Below are 27,972 nucleotides of genomic sequence, written 5' to 3' on the forward strand. Positions count from 1 at the left end.
TACATTTTATTTTTATTTCAAAAATATACAGACAGGTTGTGCTCTTTGTTTTTAACAGGTTATGAAAAAAGCACATACATAATAAAATAAATAATCTCCATTACCATGAAACACAAATATTTGCTGTCCTTTATTCATAATGAGGTTCAATGAAGACTACTTAGGATATATGACATACACTCTGCCTTTCAGTCATATTCAATCAGCTTGCAAGCAAAGACATGAAACCGACTTTTGTAGAGTCAACATTTTATGTAGCTATAAAATGCATACACAAAATCAAAGTAAAAAGCTTTCACTTCATCTACAAAAGTTTAACATCAGGATTAATCCAGGGTACTGATGGGTATATGGATGGACAAGCAGAATGGGGCCAAAGCTGCAGCTATATAAAGCTTCCATTAATGTGGGGTGATGAAAAAATAAGTGTTGGTGACTTCAATACATCTCTTTAATTTATAAGATCAAATAATCTTACACACACACACACACACACACACACATATATATATATATATATAACAATGAAATAATTAAAGGATACTTTCAAGATCTGCCACGTTCAACCTCCTGCACACAGAAACACACAAACTCTTTCCCCCCCCCAACACACACACTTCCATCTCCAACAGTTTGAAATTATGATGTCTGCATAAATTTAACATAATACATTAAAACAACTCCAATAATTGATAATGATTTCCATTTCACAACACATTCTAAAAGATGATTACAACCTATAGTACTGCTATCCAAAGCACCATTCAAATCTATCATCAAAAGATGACTGTGGATGAAGACAATTTTACTGTAATTCCAGTATGACCGTGTCATGTGTTCAAGTTAAATAAGCATATACTTGAAAGTTAGCCTATGTAATCCTATGTAGAATGCAACCTACAAATGTTACTATTATTAACTCTCATTAAGGTTAACCAAAGCTAGAAATGTGTTAGTGGAAATGAAAGGATGTAAAATTACCACAAAATTATGAGAGAAAAAACAAAAAGGAAAGGAAAGAAACTTGAGGGAGGATAAGATTGTTTTTTTCAGATAAATATAGTCAATGCCTAACCAATATCCCATCACTACACCATGATGGAGATGAGCCTATAGTCAAATCAAGGGATATAACTCTTCTAAAAACAGCACGAGTACAATGACTGGTCGACATGTATATCTTCTAATAATGATCATAGCATGTACTAAGTTTCAGTGAAAGCTGCAAGAAGAGCTGTATCCAAATGCAAGAATAAAAGGCAACAACTCTTACAAAAATCAAGGGATTCTAACGATTTGTAAATATTTGCATCAATAGATGCTGACCATAATAGTAACAAGTTTCAAAGCAATCTATAAATAAAATACAAGACACATTCACAAGATTTTGTCTTACACTGCATTAATCTGCAGAATCAAAACAAAATTGCAAGATCAGAATATTTTCTCGTGATGGCCGAAACATGTACAAATCATTTTTGGTGATCTACTGTGAGAGTACATGCATTCACAAGATTCTGTTGCACACTGCATCCAACCTAAGTAAAAAAGAGTGACAATTTAAACAAAATTCTCATGAGCAGTAGGATTTGTTGTTCAGATTACAATCATAATATTATCAAGGTTCAGGGTGATCCACCAACAACTGCAATGCTAGTTTTAAGCTTCTGCCATATGTTGCATCCAGCTGCAAGACAAAAAGAGCAAAATAACTAAAAGTAATTTCTCAATGTGAAGACTGACCATAACATGTACAAAGTTTCATGAGAATCAATTGAAAACTGAGACAAGTTTCAATTACAGCATTTTTTCTTGCCCAGCATACAGCAGAAAGACACAAAGGGCAATTACTCTAATATAAACTGTGACAGCAATCTGATTTGTTGACATAACCATCTTCATGTAACTACAATATTATTTTAGTAAGTTTCAAGGCAATCCATAAACAATACACACTAGTTCAGCTAATGAGACAGTGCCGGGTGGAAGGATGGACAGCAAGAGCAAGAACCCTACATACCCATGGCAGGATTTACAAATGTTTTTACATTACCAATCAATCAGACTTTACCACTTGATTATATATATATATATATATATATATATATATATATATATATATATATATATATATATATATATATATATATATGTTTCACAAGAATTCTGTTGAATAGAAATATGCAAGCTTATTATACTAATACCTAAATAATTATTAGGACAATTAAAAGTTTATCAGACCAAACAAATCTTTGTTAAGGTGTCACCTCTGCCAAGTGAAAAGAGTGACCTCTTAATGGAAGTGGTTGCATATGAAAATGTTAAGTTTTGAAAATAATGTTGTACACAGAATCATGAAACTGGTGGTTATGGATTGAGATTCACTGGGCTATTTCATTATGTATTCTGTGAAGATTGTGATGTCTGAGCACCATCACTAGGACCCTGGTTAGGTGGCCTGAAAGTAGACAACATCAATGAATCAAAATCTACACAATTTGCATAACTAAATGATTAACTGCAAAAGTTTAATTTTGTTTTTATATTCAAAAATAAATTGCACTCAAAATTTAAAAAATATTTTTCACTTTTAAACACCTACAATTTTCTTTCATTTGTTTGATTATTTCATGCTTATTTATTTGTTTGTCTCTACAAAAGAAAACGTGTGTGTTTGTGATTTGGAATTTTTCATATAGCTTTAACAATTTTTCAGTCATAATGCTATATTGTCTGCCATGTGGCAGTTTATAGTGATGTCTAGCACTGGGGCATCATGCCACAGACATGCAGCCCTATGTCCCACCCAGTCACATTATCCAGACACCAGACCAACCAGTCCTAACACTAACCTCTTAATGCTGAGCGCCAAGCGAGGCAGCTGTTAGTACCACTTTTATAAGTCTTTGGTATGACTCGGCTTTGGATTGAACCCACAACCTCGCACATCCAAGATGGATGCTCTAACCACTAGGCCAGGTGTGGGTATCAAAAGAAAACAGTTTAAAAAATGTAATAATTATAAAAAAAATTGTGGGATTTTTAACCAATCATCAGCCAGTTTATAGCTTGTGTTGGATATAGTGAGAGAGAATGAAAAGGTGTGGAAGTTTGGGGTGTGGTGCAGAGAATATTGTCTCTGTTAATTCTGGACTGAAAATATAGTCCGATTTCAGCTCTGAACCTGAGCATCTTTTTCTCAAAAGCTTGTTATAACTTTTATACATTATCTTCAGTCATCACTACTTTACAAAGAGTGAATTTCCAAGCACATGACTGTCTGACTAACAGCAAAACCAAGCGTTTGATTGGCTTATCAATACAGTACAGGGGTACTTCTAGTAAGAGAAAGACATCATGCATATCTTAAAAGCTTTTTTGGAGTATGGCAGTATGGTACTGATAATGAATATCGCAAACAAAAATTCAATAAACAATTTCAAAATAAGAATCATACACTTGTACAATGATTTGAAACTGTTTAGATGTGATGCACATATAAGCTGTGTGCAATTAGGAATTTTAATGCAGTTTTAACAATTTTAGCCATATTGCTACAATGTTGTGTAGCAGTTTACACTGATGTCTAACACTAGGGCATCATGCGGCAGACACGTAGCATCATGTCCCATGCAGTCACATTATCCTGACACCTGGTCACTCACTCCTCACAATAACCTCTTAATGCTGAACACCAAGTAATGCAGCTGTTAGTACCCATTTTTATCAGTTTTTGGTATGATTTGACTGGGATTTGAACCCATGACCACCCACTTTGCATACTTGACCAGGGTTTGTACCAACAACCTCTGGCATCAGAGGTGTAACTCTCACCACCTAGGCCATTGGAGCTGTCACACATAAACTAATTACATGACATGCTAATTGTAGAAATATATAAATGTATGTTCAGTTATTTTTTATGAAAGCCTGAGAAAACTGCAGAAAAATTGTTAAAAGAGGATGTGTTGACATATGGGACATTTATATTTCCTTAAGGCATACTCTGTAAAACATGCTTAAAAAAAGACTCTAAAGAAACAAAATGTTTTGTCCTGTTCGGAATGATATATTTAATGGCAGTGTCAATTAAGGCATATTTCAGTGTATTCTGAGAGAAAGACATTATTATTAAATATAAGCTCTGAATCAATACAGACATGGATATGATAACAAAAAGTGGAATATTTTGAGAGTATACTTACGGAGTAGGACTCGTCCTTGCTTTGGGCATATTATTTAGCACAGCTGCTATTTCCTTCTTTTCATCGTAATTTTTCCATAATTCATATAATTTTAGAATTTGTTTTGTAATTTCCAAAATCTGAAATCAGAATGAATTATACAGACTGTACATTGTTACCCTTCAATTTCTTCCTCTTACCATGACCTCTGACACTTTTGCCCCCCACTCCCCCTGTAGCTAAGACTCTTTCCAAGTCAGTTTAAGAATTGTATATAGAGAACTTTATAACAATGTTGTCTAACAATCAGTGCTATGACAATCAACTATGGGAGACAGAAGAAAATGCTTTAAATCTGTAAATGTATTTCATATATTATCTATGGTCATATGCATTTATTTTGAATATATATGCTTAGCATGAAAATAAATCCAATCCAAAATTGTTATCCATTAAAATAAATGTTGAAAATTATTTATCATTTGTTAAAACTTTGAAATAAAACTCAGTGAAATAATCTACAATTTTTTGTATCTGTTTCAATCTTATTTTGTACATTAGCAACAAAAGCAATAGTGTCTTTAAAAAAGGTTTCTTCCTCCCGAAGACACCTGGTCATTTGTATTGATACATTAAAGTGAATAATAAATAAATTACTTGCTGTCACTGTTGCTGTGACTAAATATTTCTAGGGATGACTGTAACCTATTCACTGCTATGAACACTATAAAGACCTGTTCATGCCAAGAATGTCAACCGGTAATTAATAAAAACAAAATAACCCATCAAGCTCATAAAAGAAACAGCCTATACACTGCTGCCAGCAATACAAAGGGCTGCTCATGCCATCAACTTCAACTGGCAACTGCCGACAAAGAGTAGACAACCAACCTCTCAAAATAAGGACCAAGAAGTATTCTTGTTTTTAAGCCCAGCCAACGTCTCAGACTAATTTGACAGCATTGCCTATCATATCTTTTCTAATGAAACAAACTATTTTCATTAAATGACATATTCCAACTGCATGATTTGCTCATCCTGGTATCATAAAAAATCTGTTTGACCAGTGCTTCATGGAGTGTTGATTTATAAAAGATCAATTATTGTTGGGTGAAGAAAATAACACAAGTTGTCCTCTTTCAATTAAAAACCTCCATATATTTGCCACTAGCAAAGAAAATGCCGGAAGTTAAACCCGCTCTATTTTTAAAACAAAATCATTATATATATCATCTGCAAAAGTAAACTGCTACAATGTATGACTCTTTCTCTATGCTGTAACACAAATGATGTGCAGCTGTTCTTAGTAAACTGACAAAACTGGGGCTGTTTTTAAATATTCTTTACTGGTCTCAAAATTAAAAAAAGTCTGCTAGTACATTTTCTATTGGACTGGTGGTTTTCATAATGTGAATTGTCTGACACCTAGTTAATCGTATGTCTGAAATTGTTCTCTGGCAAGGATAGTGACAAAACAGCATAAATCAACATACTAGTCCATTCTGATTACAATGAAATTTCTATTAAATTCTAGACCTGCTTTATATAAATACAGGAAAACCTCACTATAATGCTACAGTTAGGTTCCATAACCGCCAACTGCATTATACACCGAAACACATAATATTGAGATTGATAAAAAAATTCTTTAATGTGTGTACAAGTTTTATTGTGTAAGTGCAAAACAAAAACCCTATTATGTTACATAATAACTCAACTATTAGCCAATTTATTAAGTTATATTTACTTGTTTGTCACCTTAGCTGATGTTTTGAGTAGAATCAGGTAACACAGGACATCTATGACAAAACAATCAGGACCCTTGACATGGTCATCCTATATCCAAATTCATATTTTAGCAAATCACATTATACTAAGGCTCTCCTATACACTGAAAATAATTTTGGGAGGAACCCTCGGTCAAGTAAAGTTTTTCTTAAAGAAAATATAATTAATACAATCAAAATTCAAGTCATTTTTCTAATTTGTATTTCTGTGTAAAAACCACTTAATAAGAGATATGGACATCTGACAACCCTGAATATAAAAATGAACTCTTAAAAATTAAATAAAAAGAAATTAAAATGTGTTCCAACTAAAGCTGGTTATAAACAGTGTGCAAATGAATTACTTGTAGCCTTTAAATAATGTCAAGCAGCAAGTGTCACCAAAGAAAAAAACCTGCTTACCTTATCCATATCTACAGAAAGTTCAGCAAACCAGGATTTTAGATCCTTCTGTTGTATAACACAGGCAATATGTAAGGCAGCTGTAATGGAAACCATGTCTAAAATCACTTCAGATGATGGTGGATTTAATACTCTGGTTACATTCATCAAACATAAGCCCCTAACAAAATCAAGCACATTTTCAACAATAAAAACTATAATTCTCTGCAATGAATAGTCAAGTCTGTAAATGAATAAGTAAAGAAACAAAATGAAAATCCATACAAATTTAAAATTAATGCAATTATACAGAAACAAGGACAAATAGAAATTTCAATAATCAAAAGAAATTTGGTCAAAGTCAGATATTTAGATCCAAAGCATGTATTTTACTGAGCATTTTTGGAATTAGCATTAATCAGTATTTGCATTTATTATATTAAACAGCTGCCAATCTTTGGAATATTTCAAACAATTAATAGATTACTTGAGACCTTATTAGCTACTGAGTATTGCAAATGGCTGCCAAAATAAGATACAACATGCTTTGCATGTGGAACATACCATAAAGTTCTTGGCACAAGCATGTTGGAAACTAGTAATATTTGTAACCTATACTATTCCCTTGGCTAGACATCAATCCCTGAATAATTTCTGCCACTGATTTTTCTTCTGTCTAAATAAGCACATTTCTCAGTGTATAAATCACACTCATTTGCCAGTCCACTATGTGATAAGTGTACTGGGTGTATGTTGTTTATGGTTGGGTGTGCATTAGTGCTTAATTATAACTTTACAATTATTATTTTCAATAGCCAAAATTTTTTCCTGCTAGCATTATTTTTAAATAGCACTTGTCTGTCAATTATGCTAATTCTGCTGGCTATTCTTATTCAGGACACAATTGTTTTGACAGTGACAAGCCATGTTTCTGCATCAAGATATTGGGGTCCTATTATCTTTTGTTTCTTTTCAGATGGAAAACAAGAAAAGAAGTTTTGCATGGCAGCATTGGCAATCAAAACAAAAGAATGCCATTAATATGTAGACAACAGATACACATCCCTGCATCCAAAATCAAACCTAATAATGAACAGAAATAAGGTGAATGGTAACATCTTTTAACTTAATAAACAAACATGCATAATTAGCATATTAGCCTTACCTAAAGCAATCATATAAGGTGGATACAGTAAACAGACATCTGTCCGCAAGCTGTCATTGACAATTCTCCTGAATAAAAGTAAACTAAGATCATCACAAGATATACAGTTATCCCTGCACATACAAGAACCTATGAGAATAAAAAGCTATGTTGTGTGAAAAAGACATTAACATTAGAATAGAAATGAAACTCTGCCTGTAGTATTCAAAGGCATTAATCTGAATAAACTGCCATACAACAGAATAGAAATGAAACTCTGCCTGTAGTCTTCAAAGGCATTAATCTAAATAAACTGCCATACAACAGAATAAGAAGCCTAATCTATGACTGGTGACAACTAATAATTTCCACATCAAACTTATGATAATTTGCCTTAATTAAAATGTAGAGGCAAGTCAAATCTAGCTCTTTTTTCCTAAGTTTATCTGAAACATATTCTATGTTCCATTAAAGAAATATATTTTATTGTTAACTCTAGTTCTATAAAACACCCTCTTGAATCATCAGCTTATGAATCTACAAAAAGACAGATAGCAGCAGCAGCACAAGTTATCAAGGGGAAATAACTCATAATCCTGAGCATCTTGAATTTACTGTAATTCTGGGTTTGATCGACTGACTGATTGAGATTTAACAGAACATCAGCATGTTTTAGGTCATAAAGTGCCATTACAATAGTAATATTTATAAGGATACAAAAAACATATAACTTTCAGTAAAGGGATAAAAAAGGAAAATGTCAAAAGGTAAAAGGCAAAAAGTAATTAATGTAATAATAAAAGTTTAGGTTTGGGGTGTAGTATTTTATGGCAAAACAACACCTTAAAGGTTATAGCATGTAGAGTAAAATGTCTTGCCCAAGGCCATGCTAAGATAACCAATCCAAGATGATCCAATGAGAGAATAAACCTGCATTATTTTGGTCACAAATCCAATGCCTTAACAACTGAAACAATGTGGCTCTCTAAAAAAAGTGCAAAATGTAAATGGGTATAATAGAGTATATACCAAGAATGCTTATAAATTCATGTGCAAAGAGCATAAGTGTAGCACCTTTTATAAAATCAATTATGTAATTCAGATTCTTATGGACAAGTATGCTACAGAATGACTCATGTGGTGAAACGACATCAAAAGGTGTTTCTGCCTCATGGGTTGATGATGAACATAATTGACAAAAATGTGTTTCACTGTGATTGGACAGTGACAGACAACACAATGATTGATGTTCACCATTCATAACCTAGCAGTGAATCAGGTACATGTGTCCTATGCAAGAAAAATGCAGTATGATTTCATCTCAATACAACACAGAAAAAACAAAAAAACTAAATAAAGAACAAAGTCCAAATAAATCTAGAAAAACTGTCAGGACTTACCATGCTAGAGCCAGAATGCTGTCATCTGTGTTGCTAAAATCTGACACAAACTGGGTGAGTGGTCGATAAGGATGGTACACAACTAGACAACAATCCTACAAAAGGTGTATGCATATATAATACATTTCCTTTAAATATGAAAATCAGAATTTAAAAGCCATACATTATCTTTTACTGATTCATGAAAAAAATGAAATTATTGCAGGTCACTAGTGTAATAATCAGAACAAAATGCAATGTAAGGTTCTGTTCAACTGCCAGTTTATTGGCATTAACAGTAAGTCTACTGACATTATAAATTGGTCAAAGTTACACAAGTCTATTAAAATTATACATTACATCTATTCACATTATTGGTCTACTGAAATCAGAGAAAGTCTATTCAAATTATAAATCTCCTGAAAGTATACAGTAGGTCTACTGACATGACAAGTCTAATGAAATCATACAGTAGGTCTACTGACATAAGACTACTGAAATTATACATCGTGTATTGAGATTCTGAGAATGGTATTAAGACAATTTTCTTACTTTCTGCAGAGAGACATTTTCTTCTAAAGAATAAGTAGTGATGAATCAACAAATGATGGCATGGTGTTTATATTGAATACTTATGAAAAACTATAAAAAATATAATTATATAAATAAATTAAAGAATAGAATCAATATAGTTTATAACTGTGAAAGAAAAAACTGACAAGAATGAATCACTTCAAAATGAACCTGCGAGAACAAAATAGCTGAGATGTCAGCTAAAAGTCTCAATAAGAGCCTTTTTTTAAAAATAAGTTTGCAACAAATAAAACATGGCTATAGAAAGCATATACCATGTATACTTGCATAGTGCACAATTATATCAAGATCTGTGCTGCTTGTTCTACCGATTACTCCAGACAAACTGCATAAACCCAGATCTTCTGGTGCATTATGTGATGGCATATCTGGGTTTATGCAGTTTGTCATTGAGCCTGATTTAGAAATGAAAATATATAACAGTTTGAGCAGCATGACCTGTTGGTTGTAACTTTAATATATATCTTGGTCAGATCCACTCAAGAAGTATGTGGGTGTGATTTAGATTTTTAATGTACTTTAAAATGTTTGCAGTCATATCACTATGATATCTGCAGTTTGGCAGTTTATAGTGATGTCTAGCACTGAGGCATCATGCCAAAGGCATTTAGCATGATGACACACCCAGTCACATTATCCTGACACCGGGCTGACCAGTCCTAACACCAACCTCTTAATGCTCAGTGCTAAGCGAGGCAGCTGCTAGCATCATTTTTATAAGTCTTTGGTATGATGTGGCTGGTGTTCGAACCCGTGACCTACTGCATCCAAGGTGGATGCTCCAACTTATTAGGCCACCGGAGCAGTCTGATCCACTCAAGAAAAAGGCATGCTTGTAAGCAAGCACTAAGCACACTGACTGTATACAAAGTCATTCATCCAGACAATGCAAACAATACGCAAGCACACCAATATCTATTGTCTGAGTGAATTAGGCCCTGCTGCATATTCTACTAACTATTTAATCATATCAACTACAATAGTATAGTACTGTAACATGTTGAGTGTCAATACATCATTATACAGACTTTTAGACTAAAGGTATCAATGAACAAGTTATGCCCATCTGATTAAAATCAGATCTCCACTGTCCTACATGAAGATCTGACAGCAATTCCTATGGGGTCATGTTCTGGTGACCTGTGTTATCACCATAAATCACTAATTTTATCAGCCGGTCAGATGAACTCTTATATCTTTGCATCTTGGAAACTGAACAGTATAGCTGAAGAGCATCAGTCTGTACCTATCAATCTGATTCACTTTTAAATTTCTGAAAGCTGCAATTCCATTGGTTGATTCAAAGGTCACCAGAACATGACCCCTAAGTGGTTGCTGTCAGATCTTCACCCAGGGAAGTGTTGATCTGATTTTAAACAGATTGCAAATTACGCTATAAATGTAAGTTAAGAAATGTTCAATTATGTGAAAATATCTCGATATTAACAATTAATTTAATGCTTCTATCATGCTACTGAATTAGTTACTTCTTTGACAAATTGAGTGAAGTTAGTTAAATATAAGCATGCTAATTTCCAGTTATTTTCTTCCTTTTATAAGCTAAAAATGTATTCCAATAAAAATCACTCTGATCTGAAATTAAATCTCCCAATTTGATCTAAGTATCTTATCTGTCATGTTCTTTTATAAACAGACCTCTAACACAAGAAAAAGGTCAAATTGTTTACCATCATTTCCAGCAAGTAAAATTCACACTCCAAGACATTGCTTATGCGGTATGGGTACTCCTGGGGGTAGGCATGAGAAAATTTGTTCTTAACTGAAAAACATTCATAATAAGAAATTGTTTATTTTTATTTTAATTTGCTCATCTCAGATAGATTACATGTAGTGTGAGAAATAAAAACTATACACTTTGTCTTAATGTTTGATACAACTCAATAGTCTTAAACTAAGTAAAATAAAGAAGCAAAACCAACAAGTTTATTAAAATTAACAAATAATTTATTTCTCTCTGTTACAAAGTCAAAAATTAAGAGGAACTTACAGTAATGTGAATTAAATCCCAAATAATCCTATCACAAGTCCAAAGTATAGTTTCCAAATGAATTTAAATAATGAATGTCCTGATGTTCCAAGAGTCTTGAATAAGCTGATGTACCAGCAGTCTTGATGTATCACAATGATATAATACAACAATAATCCAAAATAGTGTTTTACTCTAAAAAGTCAATGAGCATTTTGTAATTCAAATGAATAGTTATAAATAAAGTCCTCTCAAATTATAACTGAACACAACAGAAAAATGAATGCACAGGCTGAACTTAAAATGGGAATGAATAACTTTGTTTACAACAACTTTACATTAAAAACCTAAAATGACCAGGATGTTGTTCATAAGATCTCTTCCAGAACATTCTAATATTGTAAAATAATGCTAGACCTTGAACTTAAATATTAGTAAACAACTTATTTATAACTAAAAACATGACAAAAATCAAGGAAACACACACACACAATCTATCCTCAATCGTGGATGTTATTAGTGGTCGTTGCTGTGAAACTGACTAACAAATAACAAAAGAGAACTATCCAGTCCCTATATTATAAAAAAAACCAGGACAATAATGATAAGAACAAGTCAACTTTAATATTGGGTAACAACAAAGAATACTGCACAAAATCTCTTACCAACTGTTTGACATGTTGAGACTAGTCGACTGTTGGATATAACACCAAACTCCTGGAAAAGAATACAAATTAATTTTCATATCAGCACTGTACAACCTGAACTCCACCTATACTGACTGAAGAAAAGCAATGATTTTGTATGCTTTGGAAGAATGAGTATGGTAGTGAAGATTTCCAACCTTGCATGCAGCCCCATTGGAAGGAAGGGGTGGGGTTTGTTTGCCACATTGTCATAGGTGATATGGTCTCCCCAAGTAACCTCCATGAACACCAACTGTGGGAGAGTGATTATATCTGGCATGATCTTTCAGGAGGTTTAGTAGAAAATCATGGATGTAGGCAGGAAAACCAAGATGGAGGTAAAGAAAAAAAATGCAGATATTTCTGACAAATTACAGTTATACCCTAATTTGAAGTGTATTGTGTATAATATACCTTAAGGTTATGTAATATCTTATTTTCTGGATGGGAAGAACATTTTACAGAAGACAAAAACATTTTCCCCAGGTCAATCTGATAAAAGGATCAAGGCCTTAACACTGCTTCATTCTACATTCTCTCATTGCACAATGTTAAATCCATGATAATGTAACTACATGGTTTATTAGCCTCTTCAAGAATTAACAATGCTTACTAACAAATGTTCTTTGATTGTTTTATGTCAACAAACTCATTTCATTTCACATCACTGTGTAGGTTTTTGCTGTGTCTTGACCAGAAATACATGTGTGTACAAATGATAATTTTGATGTTCAATTGTCACATTTCCATAAAAGCTGTGAAAAATACTGCACTACAGCAGAACTAATATAATTATACACCAATAAATGTTCAACATTCTATAATCATTGATCTAATACATTTTTCTTAATTTATTATCTGCTTTGTTCATTTTTGAAAAGAAGTATGATATTTAGAATTCAAATAGTGTTAATGCTCTCAATGGAGGGACATTTAGGGCAAATCTTTGTCATGTGTATGGTTTTACTGTTACAGTAACCATGATGCATACTGCAAAACAAAATAAGTAAGGTGTGAAATTGCCAAATATTTCTTTTTCTTGGGGGAAAATAAATTGATTTTCAGCTTTATTTCACAGACAGCTGTATTACATACTCTTCATGACTATACAGTGATCACTGCTTCAATGATTCACCATGGTCTTTTCAAGGAAATTAGCAATGACTAAGACTTCGACATACTGAACATAATTACAATGTTTTGACCAGGTACATTTACAAATAATGGACTCTTCTTCAGTATATAAACTTGGTTCTTTGTTTTATTTATCATCTTAAACCTGAGTTTTTGTTATTCTTTTTCACAATACTGTGATCAATGTTTATTTTGATTCTGCATTGTGTTTTCAATGGTAATCAGTGCTGGTTAAATCTTTGAGGGGAACAAATAATTATAATGCACAGATTGTCCAAATAAATAAACACTGGGCCTGAACTTTCAATCAGAAATTCTGTGTCTGATCTTGAATCTGAACGAATATAGTCTGACAAAGTATCAAAAAAGGCCATGTAAGAAACTCGTACAGTGTGAAAGACACAGTATAACTGCCTATGAAGTAGCATAGCCACTGGAAGGGAGTTCAATGCAAGATAATCTTCTGTTACATAGTGGAGAAGAATGAACGATGAAGATGTGACTTTTCATGAGTGACAATAAAGAAGAATTTAAGCAATCTGGTGCAACACACTTAACTCCATCAAAGGGCCCTTTTAAGGGCCAACTGAAAAATTTTGTTTCTTTCTTTTATAATATCTTTAACGATCAGTTGCCACCTAAAGACAGAAAAGACCAGAGAAACAGTCCTGCACTGGTTTATTGTATACATTTTAAACGTTGTAACAAATGATGATTAGTACACTATCCAGATAGACAGCTATTGCTGTACTATGAAAAAGGAGCAAAATTATAAAGATTTTAAAATTAATCACATTCATTATATGTCAGAACCAAGGTTTTTCCCTTATTCTGGGATAATAATCTGGTAACATTATACATCAGTATAAAATAACTAATAGAAGGCTTGCAAATATTCTAATATAAAACACAAACAAAAAGCATACAGTATATATATATATATATATATATATATATATATATATATATATATATATATATATACACACACACATACATACATACATACATACACACATATGTAGATATGTAGGCATATATAAACTTATGGAATTAGGTAGGGAGGTAAAAAAGTAGAAAGGTAGATAGGCCGACAGGCACATAGGTTGGCAGATAGCTAGATCAGTAGGTATGTAGATAGATATGTTGTTGCTGTTGTAGGGTTTAACGCCATTTTTCAACACACAATAGGCTATACATGGCGGCCAGTATTAATGGTGGAGGAAGAACCCAGGAAAACCCCGGAATGAACCACCGACCCACAAGAAGCTACTGGCAAGCTTTCTCGCATATCCACATTGGCCGAATCCAAGACTCGAACCCACGCAGACAGAGTTAAGATGGCAGTGATCCATAACAGAGAGCGCTTTAGACCACTCAGACACTTGGGGCCCATAGGCAGATAAGTAGATATGTGGTTATATAGATAAACTTGAGAGTGACCTTGGTTGAAAATTTTGAACAAATAATCAATGGTTTTATAAGCTTGGGAAGATTGAAATATCATATCAGAATCTACAAACTGTATGATCCTCTCTGATAAATTTGTATAACAGTGAAAACTTCAAATGACATTAATGGCCATGCCATTCATTTTAATACAAATTTTGAATTGCGACTTTGATTCTAAAGAAAATAACATCCATAAAAAGATAAAGATTTTACCACAGATAAACGGTGTTTCATTTGGCAAGAACCTAGTACCATTCATATTATGGGAACTTCTTTGTAAAATAAGGTTACAGTAACTATCTTCATGGGTCATTTACAGTCCAGAGGAAACTATTAAGCTATGTTAGTACTCAAAAGTAAAGAAAGAAACAAAGATTTAAGTTTTTACCCATGAATTTGAGTCCTGATAATTATAGGAATGAAATGTGAGCTAACAAAAGAAAAACAAACATCAAAACACTTAAAAGACTACACTTACCTCCACTTTAGATGCAAGGAAGATGCATGTTGGAGCCATCAACCATGGATCAATTGACTTCAGTGAATTTCTGTACATGAAACATTGGAAGAAAATATTTAAATAAACAAAGATAATAAAAACTATTTAGTAAATTTTTTAATAATTGGTGAAAATCGTCTTCATCCAAACGAACAAGACAAATGGTTAAAATTTTGTGCCCTACCACTGTATCCATTCTAGAACTGAAAATCTAATGAAAAATCCCCCCCCATTTGAAAATAAGTTGGGGAATTTTCTGAATACTGGAAGGATTTAAGGAATAATTGACAGCAGTGCACGAAAACATATTTCACGATTGTCCCACAACGGTTGTCATTTTGGCACAATCTTTGTGAAATTAGACTGAATCCTGCAACCATGCGTCATATGATAAACCATAATGCCTTCCTTCATACTAATGTCAATACTCCCATGATTCCCAGGTCAACTGCACCTCATTTTATATGTGCATGTTCACTTACTTAATACACATGGATCTGTTGTGTCCTCGCAAATTTTCATATGTTAAAAACTGCAAAATCTTATACTGATTTTTACATAATGAGAAATTCAAAAATCTTGTTTTCATCATTTTAAAGTCTTGGTCATACCATGAAAATGTACTTATTCTTATGTAAAGCAGACAAATACAAAAGTAATAAATGCCCACTGAAACAAAAGGCTGCATCAGAAAAGGAAGATAAAACAGGCAGATGTTAACTATGAATAAAAACAGAATTCACATGCAAATTAACGAAAGGCGTTATAAAATTTGCTATATTATGACTAAAAAGCACTTTCTGAAGAGCCAACAACACCCATACCGGTACATTTAATTCTTGAAAAGCCCTCATATAAAGCCATATACAAATTTTCATTCCAATTTATTCAGTATTTTCAAGTCAAGATCAAACAGAAACTCTCTCTCTAATAATGATGGGAAACTATGAAACATCAAGCTGCTAATAATTTATTTTTGCCTGAATTACAGGCCTGATAATTAGGTGCACAATTCTGGCAACTGCATATTGGACAATCTGATCAAATAAAAGAATATCGACCTTGATGATTGCACATTATGTGACACCAGTTCTGGGTCTATCCTTATTCAATGTTGCATGTACATTACAGTCCTCCTTCACAATAATGTACAACAATATAACATATTTTCTAATATAACACAGTAATGGTCATGGATCCATATAATGTACCCCAGTACCCTCGCCCACATCACAGAATGTATGTATGATTCCTTTGAATAGCGTTATTGTTGAAAACCATTGTACATAATTAAATCCAGTATATCTACCTTGCATAGAACCTTTTAAAATACACAGTTGCTGTAGCAATGACCTGTTGTCTAACCTTTAGCTGTTCACCGAGTGCTTGTATAACTGAAAATAACAGAAATTTAAGCAAGAATCAACACATTAATATTTTCAAAGACAAAATAATTCTTCTAATATTAATGAAACTTTTATTATAGCTAACATTTCTTGCAAGATATCTTTTCAAAAGTAAGTTTCTCATGAACATCTTGATTCCAGTACTCATTACTGATGTATATTTACGTTATATTTATTTATCAGCAGTTATTTTCTTTTTAATTTACTAATACTTATCTTTCAACCACGGCATATTCAACAAGTCTTCAGGAAACCTGATATCTCACAGGCATCTGCGTGTTGATTTATTACATATTCATTTAATCTTTGTCATTTAATCTTACATGATTAATTTGGCATTTCACGCAGCAACTCAATTCTTATTTCCATATCATACACCCAGACTGGAACTGTTTAGGTGTCTTCTTTGATGTCCATGCATCCACTGTATTTCAAATATTTATAAATTTCATTTGTTTTAAATTTCATTCATACAGCAAGACTTAAAATATTTTGATATCATAAAAGAGGCTGTGTGTAATGAAAACCAATTGCATTTATGTTTCTTCTGAATCAGGGGAAAGAACTCACTTGATAATACATCATAACCATCAATGTATCACTTTTCCATATCAAACTTGTTCTTTCCACCATCTTCAAACAAAACATGTATATAGCTGTATATGTGTATCCATGACCCAATTCCCATATCTGACCTGCAAAACCTTCAACATTGAACCTGAATACTAAATGGTAGCACTTTTGAGGATGAAAACAACACTCCCACATGGAAAGTGATAGTTATGTCTCACAATGTTAACACAGGCAAGACAGCTATGTATTGCAATGTAAACACAGGCAAGACAGCTATGCCTTGCAATGTAAACACAGACAAGACAGATATGTCTCACAATGTTAAGATGGGCAAGACTGAAAAGCCTCGCAGCGTTAACACAGGCAAGACAGCTATGTCTTGCAATGTTAACACAGATAAGAAAAAATAGTATCACGCTAACGTCTTTAATATTGCTTACTATTCAATGAAATGGCAACACATGACATATTCAAGATATGGATAGAAATGTGACATTATTCAACAACATGCAAGAAAAGAATTAACAGGATGCAGCTATTATATAATTCAAGAGATATCCTACCATATCTTCGTTTCTAAACTGTATATTTGTTTTACCACATTAACGCAAGTTTCAACTTACTAATATTTACCTTAAATGGAAGTGATTTTTACTTGAAAACAACATTCTCTTACTATAAGGCCCTTCCTTATAACAGTTCACAGGCATAAACAGTCACGGACAGCATTTCACTCCACGGCAGTAAAATTATAAATATCATGTAGTTCATTACATGCTGGTCTCAATATGAGACCCATTATGATAACAAGATCATGTTATCAGGTGGGTATAGTCAAAGATCCCATTTCATTATGTCATCATAAAATTATATTCTTCAATTAATTAATATGTTGGTCTCACTATAGATGCTTTCAGAAACCTAGTTATCTCCCTCTAGTATTAGGTATTGTACTATTCTATGTGTTATGCAGAATATAAAACATAATCATGAATGCAGGTTCAAATAGACATAAATAAACTGCTAATACCAACATTCAGAATAACTTTTTTTAATTTGTTTGTGTTTCTGTTGTTGATTTACCAAGGAATTGTGGTTCACTGTTTTATTATTTCCAAATTATCTTCTTCTAAATATTCTAAATTTCAAATAGAAGTGTCTGCATAAGTTATACACATACCCTTTGATATATCATTATATCCAATGTGCATAACAATTATGCTAACTACTTTATTGTGCATTTATTTGGGGTGTTGAATTGGAAAGTTTGCCCATGGCAAGAAATATAATTTCATTCACTTCATTCTGTGTTGCAATTGGTGAATGTCAACCAGTGGCAATACCTTCCCGGCAATGCTTCTAGCACAACCTCTATACACTAAAGAGTTCAGAAAAAGGGGAGATAATGAGGTTACTGAAAAGGGCTACAATGTTCATTTTTGCAAGTAAAGGGTCATTGAGTCACTTTGTTCCACGTCAATCCATGGCATATTTAACTAGCTGAAACAGTAACTGCTCTTCTGCCAAATGAGTGGATGCAGCTGAAAGAAACTGATTCAGTTAGATTCCTTTTTACACTTCAATTAGGAGATGATTATGAATACTAACAATAGCCTTGATACACAGTGACACATTTTGCCCTGGGTAGCTGAATGCTCTAAGACACATGCATTTACAGATCATTCACACATCTCATCTCTGTCCAAACAAGTTCAAGTCTTGGCTTGGCCAAGATGTGAGAAAGCTTGCCAGTAGTTTCATGTGGGTCATTGGTTCTTCCCTGGTAATTCCTCCACCAAACACACTTGCTACCATGTATAACCATGTGTTGAATAATGGCACTGAATCTGACAAAATCAAACAGACTTCTATTAATTCATTGATTTTGATTTATATGGGACTCTTTCAATTCCAAGAGGACACTTGTTCAAAACACTGTTTCAGCAAGCTTAATATGTCAATGGTTAGTGTGGAATAAAGTGGATCAGTAACCCTATCTACTGAAGATGTACAAGGTGGCATACTATATGGCTCCCATGGGTAGCATTATAACTATTGAGTACAGTAATTTCATATTAAGCACCATGTACAATTTCACTGTATGTTGGATTTTAATTTTACACTGCATTTTACAAATTTTACAAACACTAACAAAGCAGAGGATAAAGATGAATTAATTGTAGCTGATCAAATTTTAAAATCTCCTGAACTTAATGATATTCTTCAAAATGTTAATTCCCCTTTTGTTCTTACTTTTGTTTTCTTCTCTTAAGATGTGGTTCTGATTTTATTTATTTTAAACATCTGAATCCACAAGGAATCAACAATGCTCCAAATAACATTAATTACTATTTAAACTTACAATTAGCAAAAAATATCATAATTTTCTGATAATCTTCTTCAGATAATACTTTCAGGTCGCTTTGTCTTTCTCTTAATAAATCTTGCTTGTCCAGTAACCATTGTTGGCTGAAAAGAAAATTCAGATATGTTGAATGACATTAATGTACAATCTGATTGTTTAACTAGCTTAGGGAAAAACTATATGTACAATGCTTAAACCAAATTATTCATAGAATCTGTAGCGCCAGGTGCATAACAAAGGTTGCAGATTCTATTATATGCTCATATGAACAAGACTTTAAAAAAACAAAATTTGGCAGTAGGCAATCAGTGGCCATAGCTCTTCTAAATTATGACATGGAATGCTGGAAATCCAACTCATTTCAGTGTCACATCAATAAAAAATAGTACACAATATCTTTGGCTGAAATGCAATATTCTTTAGCAAAGTTATGGAGAAACCAAAGTTTAGAGAATGGGCAATTAGGAACCATAACTCTTCCAAGTCATAACAGGGAATGCTTGAAATTAAAATTATTCAAAGTCTCATCAACATAAACCAGGCAAATTAGTGTGAAATACGATCAAGAACAACTTAACTTTAAAAACTTTAAATGCTGCAGGCTTATTTTTTAGAGTTCTTGCTTATTTTAAGATTCTGTGTATACAAGCAATTGGAGACTTTACTATTAAGGAAAAAGTCAATGAAGTGAAACTAAGTATTTAAATGATTCATATTTGATTTATCCAAGTTCTATAGTACAGTGTAGCAAAGATATATGATTCATTTACCCACAATCCCATTCAAACACCAAGTCATTTTGACCTATGCTCATTTTATCCATATATTTTTGCCCACGAGTCCTGGATTTTTATTTCAATGATAACATTATTTTCCTTGTTTATGTTCATTTTAATGTTCTTCTTTACTGTAACTATTTTGCTAGATTATGGGCACCAAAACTGTTTGAGAGCCACAGTGGGTCAGTGGTTGGTGTGCCAGTTTCATGACCTAAATCATAACACTGCACCAGCCTGTGTCAGCTACTATGGTGTGTCCTTGGGTAAGGCATTTTACTCATATTGCTTTGGCACTAAATAAACTACATGTCTCACTGTGCCATAAAGCACCAAACCAAAAACTGTTTTAATTCTGATATATTCTCTACAGTATCTTGCATCCTCCTCTAAGTACAAGCATTATGGTTTAATTCTTGTACATGACATCTACACAGTGAACAAGACCCATATTCATGGGCTAATTTACTCTCATAATTTCTTTTTGCAACTCAGTATTCTTAGTCTGAGGCACTGTTTTTCTAAAACTTGTCTGTTTAAAGAATGTATGCTTCCAGGTTTTGCTCCTCAGCTTCTCATGCAACCCTATTCAGTCATGGTTAGTTTCTTGTTTGTTTCTGCCTTGATTTTCTTTCTTAGGTACAGTTATGTTGTTTAATTCATAGGAATAAACTCACACAGAATTCATATCACTTTGTGAGTCAGCTATGGAGATTCTCCACATAACTATTAAGTTATATTGTCCCTTTTGTACTGTACTATCTCAGTCTGGTTTTGTAAGATAAAGTGCCACTTTTATATGCTTATTAAATAAAAATGGAATCAAATTTAGGGATGATCTCTAAATTCAATTAAACTTACTAAAAAAGCATTACTAAGTCATTGTCAATTTTTTTTAGTAACATTATCAATGTCGTGCAATATTTTGCACACTTGGACAATGTCTGCTCTTCCTCTTCTGTACTTCTATGGATATGCAGTCCACTTTTATTCTTAACCATTATTGATTTTACATTCTGTACAATTGCTCTTTCATCAAACAGTGGTACCATGACACAAGGCATACTCCAAATGAGGCTGCATTAAGGACTTTAACAATGTAAGAAACATTCCTTTGTCCAAAATTAAAACATCACAGCTAAATATCAAATTCCTGCTTAGGAATAACTCCTGGATCTTACTCCCTGAATTCTTTGTTTACCTTAATGTGTTTGATTTCATTGTAGACAGCATTGGTCATGTTTGCCTATTGTCATAGTGTCTACATTCTTTTGTATTGAAATTATGATGCTACTCACTGGGCATGTCACATGCTTTAAGGATGTCCTGCTGCATTGAGGTTCAATTTGGAGTGTTGCTAATTCTTGAGAAAAGTGTATTTTCATGCTGGTCATTTATAAAGATTAAAAACAGAATATTGGTAAAACAACTAGTACCTTGTTGCACTCCACTTTTTAATTTTGACCATGATAACTTACATCAATATTCATCTTTGCTTTCACTTGGTAATAAGATCTTTCATTAAAGCATGAATTTTCCATCGGACTACATATCACCTGACTTTATCACAAAGGCATTGGTGCCACTTGAAGCTTCAGACTAAGATGTAGTATGCTCATCTTCAGACTAAGACGTAGTAGGCATCAGGCCAGTCATCAACAGTTTATAACAAAATTTATAAGCATACGAGTCTGTGTGTTTTGGATTTTTAACGTAGCTTTAACAATTTTTCAGTCATATCGCAACAATATCTGCAGTGTGGCAATTCATAGTGATGTCTAGCACTGGGACTTCATGCCACAGACATGTGGCATCATGTCCCAACCAGTTACATTATGCTGACACCAGGTGGACCAATCCCAACACTATCCTCTTAATGCTGAGTACCATGCAAGGCAGCTGCTAGTACCATTTTGATAAGTCTTTGATATGATGGGATTTAAATTCACAACCTCAAAAAATCTGAGGCAGATGCTCTAACCACTAAAAATAATTTTAGTAAACCGAATGTTAAGTTGGAGCATTGTACAAATTTAAAAGGTTTTACCCAAACAAACACTAAAAACACTTTAAAAAAAACACAAAAAGACTACAACAATAAAATCATCAATAATAACTACCAATCTCAACAAATTTCATTTAGCATGCTGTGCAGTTTTTCTCTTCAGGTTAAATAGCATTTGGCTTCATACCAAAGATACTTACATAAGTAAACTCCAAGCATTATATGTATCATATATATAAATGTAAAATACCATCATTAAATGAAACCAAAAAGGAATGAAAATATATACTAAGCAGCATATGTGCAAAAACCTAATTCCAAATAATTATGTTAATCAGTAAACAGTGTTAAATGACTAAATAGATGGCCCTAGGGAAGAAAGGTGGGATATCATATGGGTTATACAAAAGATGTATAGTACCTAATTAGCTTGAGACTGTGCATGTGAACTGTTGTCAAGACGAATTCATGAATGCTTTTGGTACAGATACTCAATACCACCGACCAAATAGAACTTTTGCATATTATTTTTGCCTTTTGTTTACATTAATGTCATTTTCAGCACAAGTCCATTTCTCGTAAAATGAAACATATTTTGCCGTCTCATTTTTTGCAATTTTATGTACTTTTCTGCACTCTAAAAAGTCTCAATTGACATCTTAGTTCCACTCATACTTCAATGGCAATTGTTATTATCACATTTCAATGATGTGATAATCCTGTCAAAATCAAACTGAGAGAATAATGTCATGATTTATATTCATATCCTCATCAGTTTAAACACTTCTACAGAAATTAGTTATAAAAGCTGCCATTAAGTTCCTAGTTCTCGCTAAGATTTTAAAACTTGGAGTCCAGGACACCCATTTTTGTAAAAATAGGAGTCACACCAGCAAAAGTTGCAGTCCCCTCCCAGAAAACAATGCAAATTATAAGAACTATTGGATGCCATTGAGTTTAATTTTCTATGTTCTTTATAGCACTGACATAGCATTTGTTTGTCCATCAGAGTGAGTCTGAATTTTGTCAATCCAAGGAAGGTCTTTTCAAAGCACTAAGTTAGGCATCACACACTTTTTACACTTGGCTACTGTCCCATCAAAACTATCACTTCTAACAAATTTAGCACTCTCCTGAATCTCATTACAATCTCCATATGTTTGCCATTGAACACCAAAATACTCACTCAAGTCTAAGTCTCAACATGTCTTGATTCCAAGGTCACATGCACTGCTTATTCCACTACACTTAGAAATGAACACAGTAACGAAAGCTAAGTATGTTTATTTGATGTACTGTTATCAATGACCATCTCTGTCTTTCTGCCTCTGAATTCAAGCACTGTAAATATCAGTACATTTTCCCACCTGGGCGCCAGTCAAAGCCTTTAATCTTGCCACCCAGCTATTGCTGCATCTTCTTTTGATGTACTCTTATAATGGCAACATGTACATTGGGGGGGGAGGCTTTCAGCCACTAAATTCTGTCATTGTAAATATCAGCACATCTAACTAATCAACACATTTTCCAACAAAGCAGGTGGCTGAAGCAGGACTTGCAAGTCTTTGAATTTTGCCGCACACCTATTACATGCGTAGAGGATTTTTTGTGCCCCCAATGAAAAATTGGCATCCAAATACGCATGATTAAGCATTTTCGAGACCTCTGAATTTGATGTTCTAAAACAATACATTCAAGAAACTATTGTTAACCTTGTTAATTGATGAAAAAATACTTTTTAAGCAAAATCTAATATTATTTCTTTACAATTACAGTAAACTTTTGATTTATGTGTATTCGACTTTCATGCATCTAAAATTTACACTAAATAATATTCACATCCAAGTAGAAAAATACATCCCAGAGATGTACAAATGAAAGGGTTACCAAGCAGGAACAACCAGTTTTGTGGGGTTCAACTGGGATATAAATTCAGCTCCCCTTTGATTGATAGGGCCAATTCAACACAAGCAAAGTTGATCTTTATCAATTTGTTTATTTTAGCTTTTGAGAAGGAGATTCTCATCAGGTCAGAATTAAGCTAAAAATAACAAATCTTAAAAGAATGCTACATTAGGTTTCTTGGCTCAACTTTCTCTATAACCTTGTGTTTCTATCTGCTCCATGTATATTTTGTCCTGATCATATGTGCAATGTACGTCAGAAGCTTCATAGGAAAGTGCATTAAATCAAGTGATATAATTAAAGATGCCAACAGGTAATCAGGTACATGCCCGCTAACAATAACCCAGGTAAGAGAATGAGCTAACAGGTACCCGATAAATAAATACAAAATTCAAGTTCATATCAAGACACAGAATACAAATTACAGTTTGAGGTTCGTGTCATGTGTGCACTTACTCATCATTACAGGGGCTCATATAGCTGCTTACAATTTAATTGCCATACATGTACTGTATAATAATACAAGGGAGGACACTTCTCTCCTTTCTCACATGACCTATTTAAGAATCAATGCTGATATTTAAAGCTAGACCATCCTAATTTTGTGCCCATCCATGGTATGTTTTGTTAACAGTGACAGTAAGTACTGATTGAGAAGAATTCAAAAAGGTAAAATTTAAATATGTACTACAGTTGAAATAAAAGAAAGCACAATATAAATGTCCCGTGCAACTAATTATATTTTTGCGTCAAGTTTGTGGCCCTGGAACGAGTATTAGCTGTTCAAGTCAGGGCCACTGTTCACATGTTTGCTGGATTTTTTACATTAGCGGGAAACCCAGGGCAGATATTTTTTGTCACGACAATGGCAACATAAAAACTTGGTTACCATAACATGCACTTCTTATTCCATATGCGGAAAAATGAACGAAATTCAACAATTAAACAGAATAAAAATTTTCACTGAAATATTTAAATACAGGGGAAAATTTAGGTTATGTAATAACACTTTAAAAAATAAAATACAAAATGACCACATGTGTAAATATGTTTGTGTGTATGTGTGTGTGTTTGTCTGATTTGGATTTTTAATGTAGCTTTAAAAAAAATTCAGTCATTTCACTACTATGTCTGCAGTGTGACAGTTTTATAGTGATGTCTTAGCACTGAGGCATCATGCTGCAGACATGTAGCACGATGTCCCACCCAGTCACATTATCCTAACACAAGAATGACTAGTCCTAACACTAACCTCTTAATGCTAAGCACCAAGTGAGGCAGCTGTTAGCACCATTTTTGTAAGTTTTTGTAAATATGGTAATTTTTGCATTAATTTTACTTGAAACAGACAGAATTCTTAAATGTGAAACCACTTGTCATAGATTCATATATAGTGGACCAGTCTAAACTAAAAATAAATGGTGCCAGATATCATAAAAAAATGGGCTGTATCAATTTGACTGTTGGATGTTATGACTAAAAAATATTAGAGAAGGGGGACTTTGTTAAATTTAAAAACATGTCGCACCAGACTGTCATTAAGGGATGAACCATGGTAGGTCAAGGATACTACAATAGTCATCATTTGTGGACTTTACGAATTCGCGAAAGTAGACTAATTAAAATGAGTGTTACGCATAAATAATTTATTCAGTTCTTTAATGTCTATACTCTTGTATTAACTACTGATCCACATGAATTTAGCCGATTTGTGACAAACATTTTAACTGTAGAAATATGTATGTTTTTCATAGTTTTCTGTAATTATGGCATGTAATATATAGAATGCTCTTTTTTATGCTCATAGTATGCTTTTCTGCCACCTATAATAGTAATAAATTACACATATCTCTTGGTGATTGGGATGCATGAACCTACAACAAAGCATATCAGGTTCACATTCAATACAATTTCTCTTTGATCGGGTACCTGGGTAACCGATCATTATGATTGACAGGTACCTGGTAGAAATTTCCGAAAATTTTGACATCTCTAGATATAATACACAAAATTTTAAGAAATGGGGAGCATAGTTACAAACATACAAAGATTGTGTTTTGTTTATTGTTTTTTAACAGCCCTTTTAACACACTGTTTGCTACATCATGCGGAGAACATGAGATCTAAGTACCCTTTCCAAGGACACAATAAAACATGATGGGTAATGATCCCATAACCATTAGATTATGATGAGTTCAACACTTTACCAATTTAGCCACTGCAGCACCTGCGTGCAAAGAGTATGAGGAAATATACCTTTGATGTGCATGTATTACTAAATAAACTATTGTTTCAAATGAAATAAGGAATGTCAGTCTCAATGGAGTACTTTTGGAAACAGTTAAAGTGCTTAAGTGAACCAAAACCAACTAGTCCAGAATCTTCAACTGGCTTTTCAGTATGCGCTTTTAAATTTAGAAGAAAAAATTAATTTCAAAGTCTATGCTTCCTGTCTGTTATTTCGTGTTTATTTTCAACAATTTCTTGCTGTAACACGTGTTTTAGTATTTAAGTGCACTTTGCACAAAACAAAAACAGAAAAACGATCCAAAACTTTATCAATTTTAACTCCAACAAAACTAATGCATTTTTTATACAGATCAATCTGTCATTATTTCATAGGTGTCAACTTGTATGGTTTTTCTATTTTTGTTAGTGTATGGCCATACAACCATTTTGTATGTTTCTTAAATACCATTTTTTTTTTTTGTATGTATCCAAGACTCTGGGCATCATTATTTTTTAGAAGGAGAATTTAACGAGATCAGGGTGGCCCAAAATAATCACTCAAATCACACTGAAAACCATGCTTTTCTTTTGATAATGAAACAAGTTTCATTTCATAGTTCAACTCCTGAGTGTCAAGATCTTGTCCTTTATCGCTCTGAAAAGTTTTTTTGCTCAGCCAAAGCAGGAAGATGATAGTGTTATAAGTAAACAGAATGAAATAAAGTTTAAGAAATGTAAATAGTTAGGTATGTGTAAAAATACTTTGTGTATAGCATTTGTTGTTTTAAAACTGCTGATCTTACGTTTTATAATATTAGTTGTGTTTTTTTGGTCTTTGTTGTTGTTGTTGTTGTAGTGTTTAACGCCATTTTTCAGCACAAGATAGGCTATAGATGGCGGCCAGTATAATTGGTGGAGAAGGAACCCTGGAAATCCCGGGAAGAACCACCGACCCACGAGAAGCTACTGGCAGGCTTTCTCACGTACAAACGTTAGCCAAGCCTGAGATTCGAACTCACGCAGCCACTCGGGGCCCATTTGGTCTTTGTATGATTTTTATTTTATTGGTACAGGTTTTCGTTTCAAGGGGTTGACACCTATGTTATTTTGACAAAGTGTTATCTCTGTGTCTGTGCTTTGAACAATAAATATTGCAACTCTACATCCGATCACATAATGTCCAAGAAAGTGTTTATCAGTGATCCATAACTTCATAAGACCTCCATCATTAAACTCGAAAACTAATGATACAAACAAATATTAGAGCACTAATTCAAGACTCAGCTCTTTTAGTCAAGAAATAATAAATCAACACTGATTAAACGAAATACAAAAATATAAATATATATATTAAAAAAAAAATAAGGAATAAGATTACTAATGTGAACTCTGCCAAAAGTTCCCGGCCATATTATCAGTTTCCGAGGAAAATTGGCTGGTACATCTAACATTCGATCCAAGGCATCCGGATCACGTTGGGTCTTTT

At 33.2% G+C, this 27,972-nt stretch overlaps 1 protein-coding gene across 1 annotated transcript; it reads right to left on the minus strand.

Annotated features, from left to right (window-relative positions):
* Nucleotides 1-27,964, minus strand: LOC149799972 (cyclin-C-like). Its single transcript, XM_089959498.1, has 11 exons — nt 27,865-27,964; nt 19,569-19,675; nt 16,537-16,621; nt 15,207-15,276; nt 12,122-12,173; nt 11,158-11,249; nt 8,897-8,991; nt 7,518-7,585; nt 6,374-6,453; nt 4,206-4,324; nt 1-2,458 (listed from the first exon to the last, which is right to left on the minus strand). Exons 1-11 carry the CDS (start codon nt 27,894-27,896, stop codon nt 2,398-2,400), a joined length of 861 nt encoding a protein of 286 aa, XP_089815624.1. The 5' UTR covers nt 27,897-27,964; the 3' UTR covers nt 1-2,397.
* Between the last annotated feature and the right edge of the window lie 8 nt (nt 27,965-27,972).

Source organism: Sinohyriopsis cumingii, chromosome 5 (genome assembly GCF_028554795.1).
Source record: "Sinohyriopsis cumingii isolate HCF-2022 chromosome 5, ASM2855479v2, whole genome shotgun sequence".
Classification (NCBI taxonomy): domain Eukaryota; kingdom Metazoa; phylum Mollusca; class Bivalvia; order Unionida; family Unionidae; genus Sinohyriopsis; species Sinohyriopsis cumingii.